The 21,099-nt window shown below is 49.4% G+C and overlaps 1 protein-coding gene across 2 annotated transcripts in view; it reads right to left on the bottom strand.

The window, feature by feature from the left end:
- BEND7 (BEN domain containing 7) overlaps nt 1-21,099 on the bottom strand; it is a 74,049-nt gene that overhangs the window by 34,861 nt on the left and 18,089 nt on the right. For both annotated transcript variants that reach the window (XM_029615163.1, XM_029615164.1), the window contains exons 4-5: nt 18,138-18,260; nt 3,445-3,692 (exon numbers count right to left, since the gene is read on the bottom strand). In XM_029615163.1, coding sequence (XP_029471023.1) covers nt 3,445-3,692; nt 18,138-18,260 — 371 coding nt within the window. The remainder of the gene's footprint in view (nt 1-3,444; nt 3,693-18,137; nt 18,261-21,099) is intronic.

The raw sequence follows: 21,099 nt of genomic DNA, 5'->3' as shown, positions 1-21,099 counted from the left end.
GGTCAGGCTAGATCGTCCGAGCCACCATGACCGATGGAACAATGCTCCTGCCAGAAGGGACCCCAATTGGCAATGTACCCCAATGTACAGCAAATTGGTGGAGCTTGAGCCAAGGCAGCCCGACAATAACTGGGTTGACTTCTTTGGGTAGGACATAGAGCATGATACATTCATGGTGAAAGAGACCCATCTGCATGATGAGGGGCAAGGTGGTCAGGGTCTTGCAACTGAGCAGAGGCTTGCCATATATGGACAAAAAGGGTGAGGGGCATAGCCAGTGTGGTCGTGGGCAGGTTATATTGGTGAACTGACGACTCCTTGATAAAGTTACCACCCTCTCTGGAGTCCAGTTATACCTCGGTTTGAACGGTGGTCTCCAAGAAGGTGAAACAAACGGCTATCACCAGCCGCAGAGAGGAGGCGGGTGGTCCTTGGACTGCCTCAATGACCACACAAAGTTCGGAGGCCTTCTCAATTTTTCGGGATCGTGACTGAAGAAATGCCCCCAAACTGCACAGTTGAAACAGAGGTTACGCTGCCTCCGTCTTTGTTTCTCCTCATTCGAGAGCTAAGACCGACCCAACTGTATGGGTTCGTCAGGAGCAACCGACAACTTGGGGTCCAAGGAGGACAGCAGGGAGTGCTAAAATTGTGAGGCCAAGTAAACCAATCAGTGGAGTACTCCTTTCTCCCAAGCTAGCTCCTGGAATCTCAAGTCCACTTGGATAGCCAGGGCAATAAGACCTTCCAGGGTGGGAGGGATAGCTCGGCCTTCCAACTCATCATTTATTCTTCCCGTTAAACCCTGTCAGAAGATGACTGCTAAGCTGTCGAACCCCAGCGAAGCTCAGAAGCCAGGGTGTGAAACTATAATGCATATTTGCCTACAGTGTGAGTGCCTTGTCAGATTTGCCACAGCAACATGGCTGCAGACGAAGCCCAATCCAGCTTGTCAACTATCAGGCGAAATTGTTGTAAAAAGTTGTCCAGATTCTGCAGGAGCAGATCATCTTGTTCCCACAAGGGAAAGGCCCAGGCAAGAGCATGGCCACCCAGCAAAGAGAGTATATAGGTGATTTTAACACGGTCCAAAAGGAAGTGGGCAGCCTGGAGTTGAAAAAGCATCTTGTATTGATTGATAAACCCTCTGCATCCTTTAGGATTGCCTTCGTATCTGTGTGGTGGTGGAAAGTGTGACATGGCAGTGGCCATTTGCACTAGAGAAACCGGGAGAGGTACCGGTGCTGGGGCAGGGTTGCTCAAGATTTCTAGACGTGCTGCCCATGGTGGGAGGAGGCCAGTCAGAGAATTCAACTGGTCCTGTTGTTGTTCCACTTGAAGTACCAAGCCAGAGCTAGCCTGAGTGGGGAACGTGTCTGTCGAGCTCATGGCTTCAGCAATCTGTCATGGGTGTGAGCCCTTGTGCTGGGGTGTGGTTCGCGCAAGCCTACTAGGCCCATGCTGACAGCTGGCGGACGCGCCCTTCGATGGGACTGAGCTGGACCTTTACCTATACCAGCCCCGTGACAGGACTTAGGCAAATATCCCTTGGGGCAGTCCAGAGGCAGGATAAGGTTAGGGCAGGCAGCAATCATGCAGAAATCAAGTTCAAGCCAAGGGTCAAGGGCAGGCAGCGAGCAGGGCGTAATCAGGGTCCATAGGAAAAGTTAGTACCAAGCGGCAAGCAAGAGTGTGGTCAAAGTCCATAGTGGAGGTCAGTACCAGGTGGCAGGCAAGATCATTGACAGCAATAAAAATTACAAATTAAAAAAAAAAAAAGATGGGACTGGACAAGGCACGAAGCAGAACCAGGGCAAAGCTGGACCAAAGAGCAAGGCAGGCAGGAACAGAACACTGCAACGCACACTGCAGAAAGCAAGAGCATGTGTTGCTGAGGCGCCAGCTGGGAGTAGAGCCCGGGTTTAAATACCCGGCTGGCGCGGGTTTCCTGCTGCAGAGCCAACAAAAGCGGAGCTGGAGCATGCACGCCTTAGGAATGGCGCAGCGCGGCAGGGAGACGGCGGTGTTCTGGGTGGTCAGTATTTTCAGTGGTGTCTGGGCAGGTCAGCGGCATCCGGGGCGAGTGTGGCCAGTTGCGGGGTCTACCTGCGACTGGCCAAACATTACATGTGAGAATACATAGTACGCCCCGGCTCACTCTGTACATTTCAGTAACCAGAAACAGGATATAAGACCAGCCCACTGGGATGCTGGATCGGTCGTCTGAACATCTATGTGCTTTACTTTGTCTCATAAAGGAAACCCTGATAGCGGATACTTCCAAGACTGAAATAAGTATCCTCTCATAAAGGAAACCCTGATAGCGGATACTTCCAAGACTGAAATAAGTATCCAGACTTTTGAAGCTATAACTCAAACAATTCTCCTTGAGAGTCCTTGTTTTTGCATTCATGCACTACAAGCTTAAAGGTGGATTCTAAAAGCTGCCCAGATGCACGGGAATCTCCCATGGCACGCACATCTCACCTGATTTCAAAAAGGGGGCGTGGACTGGACAGGACGTGGACATTTTGGGGCATAGGCACAAGATGTGTGCATAAATACTTATGTGCCCAGGTCTGTGTGGGTTTAACTTCTGCTAGGGAGGTGGTGGACGTTTTAAAAAAACAGCCATTTCTGCCGGGTTTAAAGGGTCTGGAGGATCTAGCTCATAACTGGGCGAACTGGTGAAACCGGCAAGGGCGTGGATGCGCACCCGTTATAAAATACCCTGACTTACATAGTAGGAACAGAATCGGGATTTGCACGCTTAGGCACATGCTCACTTACATTTGGGCGCACAGCCAGGCTATTTTATAGCATGCGTGCAAGTTATAAAATGGTTGCGTATTTGGGCGCACAGAGACGCCAGAGTGCATGCACGCGTTTGTTTGAAAGTTACTGATCTAGATTGGACTGTTTCTGAGACTTTTCTTGCATACTGAAAGCATTAAAATATATATCTATCTATCTAACATTATCTTTGGTGCTGGTAATGACTGATGATTATAACCATGTGAGCACACGAAAGGTCAGAAGCCGTCGGATTATTCTGTGCAGCCCACGTGCCAATATGTGATGGTCACATAAAACTTAATAAGTTCTATCATTTTTTTTCTACTGTTGACTAAAGTAAAAACATTTGCTGTTGCACATGAGATCATTTGTTTGCTATATCTACGTTTTCACTTGCGTGGTTTATTTTTGAGTAAGTGACCTGGACATTAAGCACCCAGTAATTGCAAGTCTGCACATGCAACCATGCACGTTTCCTGCTGTGAAGGAGCTCTACGCAATAGTAACTCCTCCTGCGCGATGGTGCCTTTCATAGGCTGCCATCTGGATAAGAACTCAGGGGAATGGCCAGAAACAGAACAAACAGGTCTCATACGCACGCAGCCTTTTTTTTACCACCCGAGGCAACGCTTCGGAATATCAACTTACATCTGCAGAGGTGGAGGAGGACTCCAGGACAATTCCGAAGCCTGAAACCTGGTTTTCCTCCTTTGGAATGTGCTCGGCCCCCGGCAGACGGGAGCATTCCAGGCTGGCTGTCAGCTTGCTGTCGTTCGGGAGCGAGCTGGGCTTTCTGGCTACGCTGGCAGGTTTTTTCTTTTTGTTCCTCTTCCGCGAGGCTGTGGACCGCTGGGTGCAAACGCAGGGAAGTGGAGGCTGCAGCCGGTTCTGGGCAGCTACGGCAAACAAAAACAAAAAAAAAATAGCTTGAGTTACACGGGTCTGTTCCTTGGCTAAGGACGAGGCAGAGCCTGCAGACCTGTGTGCTGCAGGCTAGCAAAGAGACGTGCACCATCACCCAGGCAAAACATCAGTCAGATTATAACACTACCTGAGGGCGACCAGCAGTACAGAAAAAGCATGTTCAAAAGTTATTTTCTACATAAAACCAGGGACTGCTATGTACCTTAGCTGAGAAATGCAGAAGAGACCTCCACAGGAAAGAACTTCTGAAGTTCTCTGTTTGAGGCTGTGCAACACACTTCAAAGGGGTTTTGCGCATAGAAGTGGCAGATGTGCAAGTAAATGACGTACTCATGGATATGCCATTTTATAAATGTCGAGAGTATGCATGTTTTACATTTCACGTGCACATTTTACCACTGGAAAAAAGTGCGGACTGGGGCGTTTTGGGGCAGGCGTCAGTTGCTATTTTGGAAGAGAGTCAAGTGCATACATTGCCAAATTTATTCGCACACTTTTACACCTGCTAACTGACTCATGTACGTGAAATCAGACTTTTGGGTGGGAGATCTGGGTGAACTGGGGGAGTTCAGCTTGAAGTGCTGGAGGGTATGGGTGAACTGGTGGAGATATCGAGAAACGGGTGATTGCGAGTATACACGCAAGTATTTTCAAAACGGTATATGCGCACACTTTCTCAAATACCTGCTTCTGTGTATAAATCAGGGCTATTGCGCATATAAAGGTGAATTTTCAAAAGCAGCGCGCATAAAATATAGCACTTATTTATTTATTTAACAGTTTTTTATACCGACCTTCATAGTAAATAACCATACCGGATCGGTTTACAGTTTAACAAAGGGGAAACTAGAGTAACAATTCAAGTAAACGAAAGATAATAATAGGTAGGAATAAGTCAAAGTTGCAATCAACAGGGGGAGAGAACTTGGGAGCTTACAACAAGCTGGAAAGAAGAAAGGCCGGTAAAAGTATTGTTACCATAGAGTGTACAAGTTAAAAAACTTAAAAACGGTGCTTTAACCTGAAAGTCTCAGAGTCCATTTTTTCTTCGAGAAACAGAGTGCCAGACCGGGTAGGAATGAAGGCCAACTAGTAATTGTCTGGTGGTTCAGGGAAGGCTTGGTGAAAGAGCCAAGTTTTAAGTCTTTTTCTGAAAGTTAAAAGGCATGGCTCCAGTCTGAGGTTTGATGGGATGCTATTCCAGATAGATGGGCCTGCTATCGAAAAGGCTCTGTCTTTGGTCGTAGCGAGGCGTGAGGCTTTAGTGGGGGGAACATTAAGAGTGCCTTTGTAAATATCTCTAGTTGGTCTGTTAGAGGAGTGGAGTTTGAATGGTATTTCCAGGTCAAGTTGAAGTTGATGATGGATGGTTTTGTGGATTAAGGTGATTGATTTGTATAAAATTCTGAAATTCACTGGTAACCAGTGAAGGTTCCTGAGTATGGGTGAGATGTGTTCGCAGCGGCTGGTACTGGTCAACAATCTTGCTGCCGCATTTTGTATCATCTGCAGAGGTTTGGTAGTGGATTTGGGGAGTCCTAGTAGAAGGGCGGCGCTGCAGTAGTCTATTTTGGTGAACAGTAGCGCTTGGAGGACTGTCCTGAAGTCGTGGAAGAATAAGAGTGGTTTAAGTCACTTATGTGAGTACAATAGGAAAATTGGTTCTTACCTGCTAATTTTCATTCCTGTAGTACCGAGGATCAGTCCAGACTGCTGGGTTATGCCTCCCTTCCAGCAGATGGAGTCAGAGAAAAGCTGAAAAGCACTCCCTAGGTAACCCGGTGTGCCACCTGCGACCCTTCAGTATAATCAATATCAAAGCAGAATGAAGTAAATTTAGCAACCAATGACTAGATCAAGCCAACTAATAACCTCTTAAAAACTATAACTTGTGACAAAAAACTGTGTCGTGTAGGTGTGCAATCTTCGAAAAATCTGCAAAGAGAAAATACAATTAGCTGAGCGGACTCTCCTGCATATGGGTGGGCGTCTGGACTGATCCTTGGTACTACAGGAACAAACATTATCAGGTAAGAACCAATTTTCCTTTCCCTGTATGTACCAGGATCAGTCCAGACTGCTGGGATGTACCCAAGCTGCCCTAAAAGGGTTGGGACCCAGAGAGTCCCGCTCGAAGCAGACTGCTGCCAAAAGAATCCACCTTCGGATACTGGACATCCAAATGGTAATGCTTAGCAAACGTGTGCAAAGATTTCCAAGTAGCCGCCCTGCAAATCTCTTGGAGCGACACACATTGGCTTTCTGCCCAGGACGCTGCTTGTGACCTGACAGAATGCGCCTTAAGACCATGTGGTACAGGCCGCCCGGGACATATGTAAGTCGAAGCAATAGCATCTTTCAACCAGCGGGCAATAGTAGTCTTAGAAGCCTTACTCCCTTTCTTAGGACCGCTCCATAAGACAAAAAGATGATCAGACAATCGAAAAGGATTAGTCACCTCCAAGTACTGCAAGAGAATCCTGCGGACATCCAATCTCCTCAGATCCTGAGCCTGAGGAGAAGTCCTATCCTCCTCTGAAAACGCCGGTAACTCAACTGACTGGTTGACATGAAAGGCCAATACTACCTTTGGCAGAAAGGAAGGTACTGCCCGAAGCGAAACTCCAGAGTCAGAAATGTGCAAGAAAGGCTCTCTACAGGACAATTCTTGAAGCTCCGAAACCCGTCTAGCCGAACAGATAGCCACAAGAAACACCGTCTTAAGCGTTAAATCCTTCAGCATAGCCCGTTTCAGAGGCTCAAAAGGAGAACCGCAAAGGCCACGGAGAACCAAATTTAAACTCCATGATGGACAGATTGCACACACCGGCGGCTGTAAGTGTTTGGCACCCTTCAAGAACCGTGCCACATCCGGATGACCAGCAATGGAAGTACCATCAACCTTACCTTGAAAACAGCTCAAGGCCGCTACCTGAACCCGGATCGAGCTATACACCAAACCTTTCTTTAAGCCATCCTGCAAGAAGGCAAGAATGTGAACAATAGTGGCCTGCTGCGGGGACACATTCAACCCATGGCACCAAGAATAAAAAACCTTCCACACCCAAAAGTAGGTGATAGAAGTAAAAGTTTTTCGAGCGCATAGAAGAGTGGTAATAACTGCCTCTGGGTAGCCCTTCTTCCTTAACTGTCTCCTCTCATAAGCCAAGCCGCTAGACAGAAGCAATCTGCCTGATCGAAAAATACTGGACCCTGCCGGAGTAGATACGGCAGATGACCTAGGCGCAAGGGACCATCCACAGCCAAGTTGATCAGGCCTGAGAACCATGGTTGTTGCGGCCACTCCAGAGCCACTAGAATAGCCAGTCCCTGGTGGGATTCTATTCGCCGTAGAACTTATCCCACCAGCAGCCAAGGGAGAAACACATAGAATGTCGGGAGGCCACGGAAGGACCAGGGCATCCACCCCTTCCGACCCGTGTTCCCTTCTGCGACTGAAGAATCGAGCCGCCTTCGCATTTAACCGAGTCGCCATCAAATCCAGCCAGGGGACACCCCACCAGCACGTCACGAGGCCCATCGCATCCTCGGACAGTTCCCATTCGCCGGGATCTAATCGTTGTCGACTGAGAAAATCCGCTTGGATGTTTTCCACCCCGGCTATATGAGACGCTGCCAGACGGGCCAGATTATGCTCTGCCCATAACATCAATTTGTCTGCCTCGGTGGCGACCGGTTGACTCTTTTGTGCCTCCTTGACGGTTTATGTAAGCCACGGTGGTCACATTGTCGGATAGGATCCGTATCACCCTGTGCCTGACCAGCGGAAGAAAACGGCGTAGCGCTAGGTGGACTGCCCTGGTTTCCAATCGATTTCTGGACCACTTGGCCTCCTGAGCTGTCCACAGACCTTGCGCCGATCATGACTGACAAACTGCTCCCCACCCGGAGAGGCTGGCATCCACTGTCACGACTATCCACTGAGGATTTTCCAAGTCCACGCCCTGAAGCAAGTGATCCGGAATCAAACACCAATCGAGGCTGATCTTGGCTGCTTCTAGCAGTGGTAAGGGCAAATGGAACTCCTCTGACTTGGGATCCCAACGGGAGAGCAATGCCCTCTAAAAAGGTCTCATATGAGCAAAAGCCCAAGGAACCAGTTCCAGAGTAGATGCCATAGAACCAAGAACTTGTAAATAGTCCCACACTGTGGGCAAAGGAAGGGCCAACAGATGCCTGACTTGGGACATCAACTTCTCCATCCTCAGCCTGGGCAGGAAAACCTTACCCACCGATGTGTCGAAACGAGCTCCCAGAAATTCTATCTCCTGAGACGGCACCAGTTGGCTCTTGGCGTAATTGACCACCCAGCCTAGGGATTGTAAACGGCATACAACCGACTGGACCACCACCTTGCAAAATGCCTCTGACCGCTCGAATGAGCCAGTCGTCCAGATAGGGATGAACTAAAATCCCTTCCTGCCGAAGGCACGCTGCCACTACCACCATCACCTTGGTGAATAGTTTATAGTAATAGTTTATAGTTTATTAGATTTTTTATACCGCCATATTGGCGTTAGCCTTCACAGCGGTTTACAATATACAAATTAGAGATAATACAGTAAAACAATTCAATAAAAGATGACAGCTAAAATTAATTAAAAGCACATAGAAATATTATAGCTGTACAAGTAAAGATAAAAATTATAGATTGCTATTCCTCAGTGTGGTTTTCAAGGGTAAAGTTAAGACAAATTAAGACAAAATAATAAAACATACATTAAATATTACACTCATAAAACATAAAAGTTAGTTAGTTCTGCCTTTAAAATTGGAATTTTGGAGCGTTTGTCTTAATACCTGTAGCTAGTCTTGCGAAGTTTGATTATTTTCGGAATATGCACATTTAAAAAGCCAGGTTTTTAAGTCAGCCTTAATACTCGCGGAGCCGTCGCCAGTCCAAATGGAAGGGCACGAAAACTGATAATGTTCTCCCAAGACCTTGAACCGCAGAAACCGCTGATGGTGGTCGCGGATTCCTATGTGAAGATAATCTTCCGTCAGATCCAAAGAAGCCAAAAATTCGCCTTTGTGGACGGCCGCAATCATGGACCTCAACGTCTCCATCCGAAAGCGAGGTACTCGCAACGCTTTGTTGACTTTCTTTAAATCCAAAAATTGGTCGGAAGGAGCCCTCCTTCTTGGGGACTACGAAGTAAATGGAATACTGACTGGTCAGACGCTCGGCCTGTGGCCATTAATCGAGACAGAGTTTGACGAATTACCTGCCGTTTTGTCTGAGACCCGCAAGGGGACACCAGAAAGACATCCCGAAGAGGGCGAGCAAATTCCAAAGCGAAACCGTGATTTATAATATCAAGGGCCGACTGATCCTAAGTGACCTTGACCCACTCCTCGCGAAACAGGGAGAGATGCCCCCCGATCTCCAGAACGGAGGAATGGGCCGGCGCACCTTCATTGGGAAGACTTGGGTTCAAAACCATGAGGCTCTGTCGCACCGGGGCTGTTTACAATGAAAGGAATGTGCCCAGGCTTGAGACCTGGCCGACGTCTGTCGTGGAGCAAAAGAGGATCCTCTACCTGTACGTAAATGACGCTGAGCCCAAAAACGACCTCGGAATGTGCCAAATGGGCGAGACTGCCTGGGCTTGTATACCTTGTTTTCTCCCAAGTTTTTAACCAGTTGTTCCAGCTCATCCTCAAACAACAGTTTCCCTTTGAAAGGAAAGGATTCCAGCTGAGACTTAGAAGAAACGTCAGCCGACCAGTTATGGAACCACAGGAGCCTTCTTGCAGAAACTGCTGAAGACATAGTCCGAGCCGAGGTACGAAGAAGATCATATAAAGCATCAGCCGTATAGGCAACCGCCGATTCCATGTGGTTCGCTTGTTCAGCCTCCCCTGGAGGAAGCTCCTGAGTGGTGAGCAATTGCTGAACTCAGCGGAGGATAGCTCTCTGCATAAGGCTGCTACAGACAGCCGCCCTCACTCCAAGCGCTGAAACCTCAAATATTCGCTTGAGTAAAACCTCCAGTTTCCTATCCTGAAGATCCTTGAGAGCTGCCCCGCCTGTTACTGGAATCGTTGTGCGCTTGGCTATGGCCGTGATGGCAGAGTCCACCTTAGGGATCTTGAGGAGATCCAAGGACTCACCTGGTAGCGGGTAAAGTTTTTCCATAGCCCTGCTAACCCGAAAAGAGGCTTCCGGAGCATCCCATTCCCAGAACATAATATGAAAAAGTAGCGCTTGAAAAGGAAAGGTTAGAGGAGGAAATCGCAAGCTGGATAAAACTCGATCCCCAGAGGAAGAATCCATCACCGGCTCAGGAGCCGGAACATCTAGCTCTTGCAGTACATGTGGAATTAGTGGGTCCAGTTCCTCCTTGCGGAAGAAGTGGAGCACCTGTGAATCATCACCCTCCACCGGAGCAGCGCTAACCACATCATCACTCAAATCCACTGTGGAGGGGAACGGGATCGCGGGATCCGGAGGCATGGTGGGAGCTAGTAGCCCCTCGTTAGGAACTGGACGAGGAAGCCGCAATCCAACACTTCCCTGTTCCCCCTCTGGCCTGAAATTTTTTTGCAGGAGGAGGCTGTGCTTCCCAGTCAGCCTCAGCTTCCATATATGCCTTGTGGAGCAGCAATACAAACATAAGAACATGCCATACTGGGTCAGACCAAGGGTCCATCAAGCCCAGCATCCTGTTTCCAACAGTGGCCAACCCAGGCCATAAGAACCTGGCAAGTACCCAAAATCTAAGTCTATTCCATGTTACCGTTGCTAGTAATAGCAGTGGCTATTTTCTAAGTCAACTTAATTAATAGCAGGTAATGGACTTCTCCTCCAAGAACTTATCCAATCCTTTTTTAAACACAGCTCGACTTACACGTGTTAAAGCCGACTTACAGGGCTACAATGCATGTAAAATCTACTCACATATCTTTTTAAAATTCGAAATACAAATACATGGGTATATCATTTGCACACACTTATCCGGCTAAATTCCAACTTATCTGGATAAGTAACACCTTTGCCACTACTTAGAAGGACAAATTTGAATTTATCTGGATAAATCACAGGACTTAATCCGGCTATATTCTGATGTATCAGTAGCAGCAGGCTCTACGTAGCCAGATAAGTCTGAAAACCACCACTTGTCCTTCTAAGTAGCACTTTTCAGACTTATCCAGCTATCTGACTTAGCTGGCTAAGTAGCGCTTTTTTTTAGACCTATCTGGCTTATGAAAAGCACTACTTAGAACTTTTCAGGTTAGTGTGGCTTGCGGTTTTTACATATGCGAGCATGTTTGCGTGCATAAGTACTCGCATATCATTTGCACGCAGGTTATAAAATACTGTAGCAGTTTTGTGCGTGCCCATACGCGTGCGTACATGGGCACGCGGGAGTAGCTTTGACAGTTATCCTCCCTCATAAGTTAGGCTCTCTGAGAAGCACTGTAATGTGGCCCTCTTTTTAAGCACCAAGGAGGAGCAGAGAGCTGCTTAGAGGAAGGACATTCTTTGTTAGTGCTGAGCCTCACCTAGAAAACCAGGTTCATAAAAATGGGGCAGCAGTGAGTTAGAATTAAAAAAAAAAAAAAAAAAGCGAGAGCTGTGTTGGATTAAAAGGCATGAGGAAAGACTGGATAAACCTCTGTGATTACCTGAAGTACAAACATGCACTACCTTCTTAATTAGGAACAGTTTGCCTAGGAAGAACAGACTTGCTGCAGGCATTCAAGCCAAGACTGTGGGGCTTATGCAATAAAGTGCACCCACCTTAGCGCACAGGTTTACGCACGGTTGGACGCGTGTTTTGGACGTGTTAGACTAGCGCCCGATGCAGTAAGGAGATTAGTGCATCCAAAACACATGCCCAAACAAATGTGAGGCTGATAGCGTCCGTCAGATGTAAATTGCATGTAGATGAGGGCATAGGAAAATTGGTTCTTACCTGCTAATTTTCATTCCTGTAATACCACAGTTCAGTCCAGACCAGTGGGCTTTGCCTCCCTACCAGCAGATGGAGGCAGAGAACAAAGCTTTGAGGCCCTGCAACATAACCAAGAGTGCCACCTGCAGTCCCTCAGTATTGACCTGTACCCATGCTAGAGTAGAGTCCATCCCCCTTTTTCAGGGCGAACAAGAAACTCTGGGTTGGGATCCCCCTGACCTGGAGTCTCCCAAACATCCAGAAAAACAGACTGCTAACCACATAACTCATTAACTTATTCACAGTTTGTAAACTTTCTGCAATTAATACCGGGACATTCTGTCTTTCGGCAGCAAAACAGGGGCGGGTCTCTGGACTGATCTGCGGTATTACAGGAACGAAAATTAGCAGGTAAGAACCAATTTTCCTTTCCTGTTCATATCCAGATCAGTCCAGACAAGTGGGAAGTACCCAAGCACCCCTAGACTGGACGGGAACCCGAAAGACCTGCGCGCAGAACACTCTCACCAAACGTCGCATCTTCCTGCGCTCGAACATCCAATCAGGAATGATTGGTGAAAGTATGAAGCGTTGACCATGCCACTGCCCTACATATCTCCTGCAGAGACACCAACTGACACTCCACTCAGAGGATTGCCTGCACTCTTGTAGAATGCGCTCACAGACCTACAGGAATAAATAAAATAAAATAAATAAATAAAAGCGGAACAAATGATCTTCTTCAGCCAATGAGAGATCGTGGCTTTAGAGGCTTTATCTCCTTTCTTCACACCTCCGAACAACAAAAAGAGGTTATCCGACCTCCAGGAAACTGTTAATCACCTTAAGATAACGCAACAGAGTCCTACGCACATCCAAAAGATGAAGCTCCCTTTCCTGCGGGAACTCCCTAGAACACTCCGGAAAAGCCGGAAGGTCCACTGTCTGATTCAAATGAAAGGAGGAAACCACCTTCAGTAAAAAGGGGGGGACCGTTCACAATGTCACCCTGTTGTTATTGTTGCGACCGTCGCTGCTCGACATCTCCACTCCGCCCTCCTTACCTCCTTGGCGACTCCCTCTTGCTCTAGTGGAAGATTGGCTGCCACGGTGTCCTTCGGCCGTCTTCCTCTGGCGTCCCCGGAGCGGCTCGATGCTGCATTCCGGCATGATTCACAGGAGCCTAGGGGTGTGCGCGCGGCCCCGACTGATGTACCAGCAGTGGCGCGAACCTCAGGGGCATCCCCATGAGATGACGTCATCCGTTCCGGATATATAAGGTCTCTGTATTCGCTAACTAATCGAGTTAGCAAGGAGATGAATAGGAGTTGGATACGTTCAAGGATTCTCTCCGAGCTACTCTGCCTCCTTGGACTTACCAGGGGTACCCGCTCCTCGGGGGCCTCGCTCTTTCTTTGTTTTTCAGGTCAGTCAGGAACCGGTACAAGCTCCTCGAGGGCCCATGTTCCCGGACTGGTTGCTGAATACTTATTCTGCCTGGAAGTCATCGCTGCCTACTACACCAGTGAGTTACTCTCTCTCTCTCAGAGCTTTCCCTGGAACCAGGTACTCGCTCCTCGAGGGCCTAACTTATTCCAACACCTGGACTACTTCTAGAGACTATTTTGTGAGTGTTACTATCAAGGTTCTGTTCCTGAACTCTGCATACCCTGCCTACTCACTATCTTCAGTTTCTATACAGCTCAGTTATCCAGGATCACTGTTCCAGTACCTGAGGGACCACAGCCCTGCTGGGTACTTCCAGCTCACTACTGCCACCTCTGGTGGTTCAATATACTGTTTAATAAAAGAACTAGTGTGTGTCTTGTCTCCATACTCTGAGCCTGACCAGTGGTCCCTCTCGGGATCTTCCCCCGGGGGCGTGGTCATCTGCCATCGACCCAAGGATCCACCCACAACTACCTCAAACACCAACAGTTATTAATACGCAGAAAAGGATTCCTGCAAGATAGAGCCTGCAGCTCTGAAATCCGCCTGGCTGAACATATGGCTACAAGAAAAACAGCCTTCAACGTCAGATCCTTCAATGACACGCCTCTTAAGGGCTCAACAGGAACACCACAGAGCACTCGCAGCACCAGGCTGAGGTTCCAGTCTGGACAGAACTGCTTGACTCCTTTCAGAAATCGCAGAACATCCAGATGGGAAGCCAAAGACCTCCCCTGCCACTTGCCTCTAAATCAACCCAAAGCTGAAACCTGAACATGGACTGAGCTATAAGCCAGCCCCTTAGACATGGCCAAAATGTAAGGAATGTCCATAGTTAGGGGGTTCAGCCATTGTGACAGACACCAAGACTCAAACACCTTCTAGATCCTGACATATGACGTAGAAGGCCTTCTAGCCTAGAGCAAAATGGAAATGACTGGATCTGAATATTCCCCTCAGGCACAACCGCCACCTCTCAAAAGCCAAGCCACAAGACATAAGCGAGCCTCCCGATCCAAAAATATGGGACCTTGCCAAATTAACCCTGGCAGGTGAGCCAATCCGAGGGACCCATCTATTGCCAGACACACCAGATCCACGAACCACAGCCGGCCACTCCGGCGCCACCAGAACACCTTCCCTGGATGCGCCTCTATGTACCGCAAGACTTGACCAACTCCCGTCGGCCACAGGTACATTACAGCATCCAGCCCCTCTGCCCCGACTTCTCTTCTGTGACTGAAAAATCTTGCCACCTGGGTCTAGCTGCTGTCTGCTGAGGAAGTCTGCTTGCACACTGTCCATGCCCACAATGTGACTCCACTACTCCTTCAGGATGAAGTTCTGCTCAAACAAGCAACTGCTGAGCCTCCAGAGCCATCCTGTGCCTCTTCGTTCCTCTTGACGATTGATGTATGCCACCATTGTTGCATTGTCTGAGAAGATTCTCATCGTCTAGCCCTTGACCCAAAGTAGAAAAGCCTCCAAGGCCCTGCAAACCAGGTTGCCTCTGCTGATGACCCAAAGACCTTGGGCAGACCACCCCTGAAACACCACTCCCCAACCCTTGAGGCTTTCATCTGCAGACACTACCACCCAATCTGGGGCCTCCAGATTCACTCCCTTCTCCAAGTTGTGATGGGAGAGCCACCATGAGAGACTGGACCTGAATACTCCCAGAAGAGGTTTAGGTAGGTGATACTCCTCTGACAATGGATTCCATCTAGACAAGAGTGCCTTCTGCAAAGGTCGCATGTGAGCAGAGGCCCACGGAACCAAATCCAACATGGAAGCCATGGAGCCCAGGACCTGCAAATAATCCCAGACCTTTGGCACTGGCAGCTGGAGCAGATGCTTCACCTGCACCTTCGACACTATCTGTGATTAGGAACACCTTGCCTTATTGCGTTACGAATTGCGCTCCCAGATACTCTAATGACTGGGTCGGCACCAGATGATTCTTTGCTGCATTTATCACCCAACCCAGTGAACTCAATCTGTTCATCACTTGCTAGATGGATCAACCACACTCCTCCTTCATCTTTGCCTGAATGAGCCAATTGTCCAGATATGGATGGACCAAAATCCCCTCTCGCCTCAAGGCTGCCGCTACCACCACCATCACTTTCGAGAAGGTTTAGGATGCCGTGGCCAAACCAAAGTGGAGAGCCCGAAACTGAAAACACTGACCCAGCACCATGAACTGTAGAAACTTCTGATGATCCCCTCGAATGGGAATATAGAAGTAGGTCTCCATCAGGTTCAACAATGCCATGAACTCTTCTCTGCGGACAGCTTCTATAACTGTGCACAACATCTCCATATGAAAATGTGGAACCCGTAAGGCTATCTTTTGCAAATCTAGAATGGGATGAAAGGTGCCCTCCTTTTTGGGAACCATGAAATAAACGGAGTACCTCCCCTGTCCCTGCTCAGCCAGAAGGACTGGAACTATGACATCTAACTTTTGTAACCTCTGTAGAGTCCCTTTTACTGCTTCCTGTTTGCTTTGAGACAAGCAGTGGGATTCTGGAAATGCCTCCCGACAGGGTGCGAAATTTCTAATGTGTAGCCATCTCTTACCACCTCCAGGACCCACTGATCTGTGGTAATCTTGGCCCAATCCTTGTAAAAGCGGGACAACCTGCCCCCTACTGCTTCCATGGAGGGATGGGCACATCTGACTTCACTGTGCTGACTTTCCTCTTCCGGTCCCCTGACTGGCAATATCTCTACAGGATCTGCGGGTACCCCAAAAGGGCTGCTGTCTACCCAAAGATGGATTCGGCCCCCGAAGCTGAGGACAGAACCACCGCATATCCCGAAAATGGAACCGGGGAGGGAAAACTTTCTTGTCGCCCCTCTTATCTTCAGGTAACTTATTTCCTTTTGACGCCCCCAAAGTCTTCATCAACTGATCCAAATCCTCCCCAAACAAGAGCTTCCCTTTAAAATGGAGATTACACAACTGAGACTTGGACCACATGTCAGCCAACCAATTGCGCAACAATAAAAGTCTGTGGGCTGCCACCACCGAGACCATGCTCCTGGCCAAAGTACACACCAAGACATACAGCGCATCCAGCCACATAAGCCACTCCAACTTCCAGCCGCGCAGACTGCATGGCACTAAATGCCCCGGTTGAGGGCTGCTCCTGAGCTTTCTGAACCCAGCACAAACAGGCCCTCTGCATCATACTCCCACAAATCGCCACTCTCAGACTTAAGGCAGAAACCTCAAACATCCATTTAAACTAAATCTCCAATTTATGGTTCTGAACATCCTTAAGATTGGCTGAACCCACCACTGGAATGATTGTCTTTTTGGTAACAGTGGACACTGCCAAATCCACTTTTGGAACCCTTAGGAGATCCAGGGTCTCTTCCAATAATGGGTACAGCTTTGCCATCGCCCGACCAACTTTCAAGCCCACTTCCGGGAACTCCCATTCCCAGTTTACCAGCTTATGGATTTAGACGCTTGGGAGACCACGCAGGCCATTCAGGACCGGGTTCATCCCTTCATTATCCTACTCCTCCAGAGCCACTTTAACCCCTAGCTCCTCCAAAACCTGGGGAATAAGGGGATACAACGAGTGGACCATCCTAGGGTCATCCCCCTCCGTTACTGGTACCTCATCTGGATCAGAGTCATCCTTATTCACATCAGGATCGGCATTTGGGTCCATATCTGCGCCCACATCCGGGGTCCACTCCATGAGGGTCTGCAGGATCCTTCTGCAGGTCATCAGAGTTGTCCAAATCCCTGGGATCGCTCTCGGCCCCTGGGCAACCGAGACCCAGATGTCTTAAGAGGTCCCCAGAGCCTCCTGAAGACACCACCTTTGACCTCTTAGCAGAGTGACATGGCTGCCTCTCTCTAGGATGCTTCCCCCCTGCTCCCTTTCGCGCTAGAAAGACCTCATGCAGGAGCAGGACAAACTCCGGAGATAACTCCTCCGGATCCTCACACTCTGGGTAGACTACTATCAGACTCCCCTCCTCTATCCTGATCTTTCGCAGGCACCTGATCGACAGGCAAGAGAGGAGGGGAATCCTTGGCTTCCCTGGCTGACGTGGACCTCTGACTGCGATCCTCCGCCAGCCCGGCTGTCAAATTCGATCCCCCCCGGGACCACAGCTGTGGCCCCCGATGACCAGAGGAAGTTCCCAGGTACGCCTGGAGTTGCTGCTGCCGCTGCTCTACATCACAAGTAGCGCGGTGAGGGCTGGCCCAGAGGGCAGCACGGCAGCAGTGGGGTCACTCCGGCCAGGGCCTGCTGAAGGAAGGCACCAGGCGGCTGAGTTCCCAGCTCATGACTACAGGGTTCTGGAAGGAGCGCGGACGCCTGTCCCCTGGCCGAAGATGGTCACTGCAGTGACCAGACTGTGTATGTTACAGGCGAGGGCAATAAATATCACTGGGCAGTGGTGAATGAGGGCTCGTGGTGCCAGATGCCAGCCCTGATTCTAACTGAACTGTAAGGTATGAATGAGCAGGAGGAAAGCCACTAAGGTCAAAAAACACAAGGAAGAAAAAAAAAAAACCACCCGGAAACGCAAAACGCTTTGAAAGCGGAAGCTGAAGCCCTAGGACATTTTATTTATTTATTTATTGAGGCGTTTTATGTAGCATCGTCCCAGAATAAGATCACAACCGCTTACAAAATCAGCGGTCATATTCTTAGTCAACAATTACATTCAGCGCCAGCATTCGTAATCTAGGTCAGCACCCACCACAGCAGATCTCTCTTTTAGTTCCTATTCGTACATATTCTTAGTCAACACGCCTGCTGATTTACGGACTACTTCACATTCATACACGGTGTAAAACGCCCAAGTATTCGTGCGGTCAAGCTACAGAGAAAGGGCCGAAAGAAGGACCAACAAATAGGCCGTAAGGGGGAACGCATTAGGTCTGGACTGACAATTTCACTTCGGACGTTTGCACAGTTAGACCAAGAAGAAAGGTCTCGCCTAGGATGCGTTTCTTCACCTTTATATGTCCACATGTCCAAGTGGCTTCCATCCCCCCCCCCCCGACTGTACCTGCTTGAATCTGCACGAACTTCCTCAAGGCCTTCAGCTCCTGCAGGATGGCCTGCAGAGTGGGCTGGCAGCTGCACGTGCAGCAGCTAGAGCCGGCCGACGGGTGCAACGCTGGCATTTCTCCTACAATAAGGAAAAGAAAATGTATGAAAACCAATAAAAACCATGAGGGGAAAACGCTCTCTCTTAATATCAGCGGGATTCTGAAGCCATGATGTGAACTGCGACGCCATCAGGGGGGACATGGGAAGGACGTACACAGGAGGCTGGGCTGCTATAGGCTCTGCTCTTCAGCGCTCCCCAGCAGGGAGCTAAGACACAGGACCAGGAGAATATTGCTTTTCAAGATCTAGACTGTATGAAACTCAGTTTTTTTCCCCAAAGGGAAGGTTAATGCTATGATGTAAAATAAAATTACATAAATAAAATCTGAAATCATCCAAACAAGATCCCAACCTGCCTTTGGTGCACGCAGTCATGAAAGTCTGGTGCAGAATTTCTAGCCAGTAACGTCCCTTCCAGATCCGCATGGGGGTTTTTACAAGGCATGAGATGGAACAATGGCTCAATTAGGTCTTACCTTTTAATTGTCTCTTCTTGAATCCTGACAGACCAGTCCAGACAAATAGAACTTGTCCCTCTTACCAGCAGAGGGAGCCATAGGGCATCTGATGTCACTTCCTATATAGCCTGGTGCAGTAGGGAAGGCATCAATAACATCTTCCACGAGCTGACTCCAGCTGTGCCATCTCTGCCCTGCTCCTGGTGACGGCTCTAAGTCCACGGTCTGCATCCACCTAACCAATGCTCGTACCACATATCCTCCACAAGAAAGGCTTAACCACCTGAAAGGCTCTCTTAAGTGCTGATTCCCCCTTCCTATTCTGTGGATCCTTTTAAGGGCACCCCTCCTCCACCTGGCGCTGCGGTCTTCCTTGTAACTGCAGTTACTGCCTCATCTAGACTAGGGAGCTTGAACAGCTGTTCCCACTGCTGTTGCTGCACTGGACACAGTTTTTCCCACAGCTTTCTTGCATTTAAAAGTTGCATCAGGACACTCCCGCTCTGCTCCTAGCATCTCCTGGAAAGGCTTCTTGGAAGGATCGGGGTCCCCTTCTTGGCCCTTCCGGTTTTGGTTGATCCTCCTCCAATTTCGGGGACTTGGGTCACCGCACATCGGTACCCCCAGTTCCTCACTCCTAAACAGCTGGCAGGGTAGGTCGGCCTTCTCACCAATTAATCCCCCTTCTTCCTCCACCGGGGAATCTCCCAGCGATTCCTCACTTTCCCTCTCTGAATGGGAATCTTCCCCTCGGGGAGATAGATGACCCCCCTTTGTACCTTACATTTTTTATACTGCTGTGGCGCTACCACCGGAGGGTTTTTCCTGCACCGTCTGCCTGTCTCTTTTGGCCTTTCACTTGACAGAAAGCTTTTATGCATTCCCAACACAAACTCCTGCTGCTTCTCCTCCTCAAGGCCCAGCGGCTCCCATTGCTTGCGGGGGAACCTTAAGAACGGCTCGGAGGCTGTAGAGGAACGGCCCCTGCTCTAGCGCTGCAGGGGATGCCGAATCAGAGATGCCCCGATGCTCTGCAGGGCCTGCTTTGCATGGGCCTGCCTCCCCTTCCAGCGCCGCGCTCGCCTCTGCCCTGGTGCAGCTCCTACCCAAGGAAGCAGCGACGCTGGCCCCGCATCTCTCACACTCCATACCTGCTCTCAGAGGAATTCTGGCTGTATCCACCAAGTCGTTGCTGTGAACCGCAAGCTGCTGAAAACTTCCGCATTTTGGGGCAGATTTTCAAAAGGGATACGCGCGTAACCCCCAAAAAGCTGCCCCAACCTGCCCCTGCGCGCGCCGAGCCTATCTTGCATAGGCTCGGCGGCGTGCGCAAGCCCCGGGACGCGCGTATGTCCTGGGGCTTCGAAAAAGGGGTGTTCCGAGGGCTGGGCCGAAACCTCTGGAACAGCTGCTGTGTGCTGAGGGACTGCGCGCCGGCAGCTGGCCGGAGCGCGCAAGTTATGCCTGCCCAGAGGCAGGTGTAAATTTTCAAATAAAGGTAGGGGAGGGAGGTGATAGGAAAGTTCCCTCCGAGGCCGCTCCGATTTCGGAGCGGCCTCGGAGGGAATGGAGGCAGGTTGTGCGGCTCGGCACGTGCAAGTTGCACAATTGTGCACATCCTTGCATGCGCCGACCCTGGATTTTATAACATGCGCGCGAATTAGGCGTAGATTTGTTCGCCCCGGGTTGCGCGAACAAATCTACGCCCGCACGTAGATTGTAAAATCTGCCCCTTTGTTTTTTGAGTTTTCCTAAAGGCATAGATCCCAATCTGTACAAATTCAGGGATCTAAGCCCACACTGCCTTGTTGGGGGGAGGGGGGGAGAAAGGAAGAGCAGCCAATTGACTGTTGCCCCTGGAGGCCACCCCCTGCTCAGCCAAGACTTCTGCTGGGGACAGGCAGTCTTGAAAGAGACCACTGCCCCAGGAGCCTCTTCTCTGCCTTCCTGCTGGGCCAGACATTGCCTACGATCTGCTGGAGGCAGAGGCCTACTGATGCCTTCCCTGCTGCCCCAGGCTGTATAGGAAGAGAAGTCAGGACAGAACAATTTTCCCTCTGCCTCCATCTGCTGGTACGAGAGAGAGAAGTCCCACCTGTCTGGACTGGTCTGGCAGGGCAATGAAGAAGTTCTCATTAACCAATCACATCTGGGTAAAACGAGGCACAGGGAGATAATGCCACTCACTCAAGGTCATGAAGCGTTAGGGAGAACTGAGAACTCTCAGGAGCTCCCGCGCTGGTGGCTCATTGCTCTGACTAAAATGGTGAGACTTTGCACAAGAGTTTCTAAGATCGCAGAATCAAGCACTTCTAGCTAATTCAGCCTCAGCTGCAACTACAATATATATCAATGATCATCTACGATCAACCTCCCTCCAGTTATTCCACGGTGACCCAG

This window comes from Rhinatrema bivittatum, chromosome 9, assembly GCF_901001135.1.
Source record: "Rhinatrema bivittatum chromosome 9, aRhiBiv1.1, whole genome shotgun sequence".
Taxonomy (NCBI): domain Eukaryota; kingdom Metazoa; phylum Chordata; class Amphibia; order Gymnophiona; family Rhinatrematidae; genus Rhinatrema; species Rhinatrema bivittatum.
The sequence above is the reverse complement of the archived record's forward strand: the minus strand, read 5'-3'. Positions and strand labels throughout refer to the sequence as shown.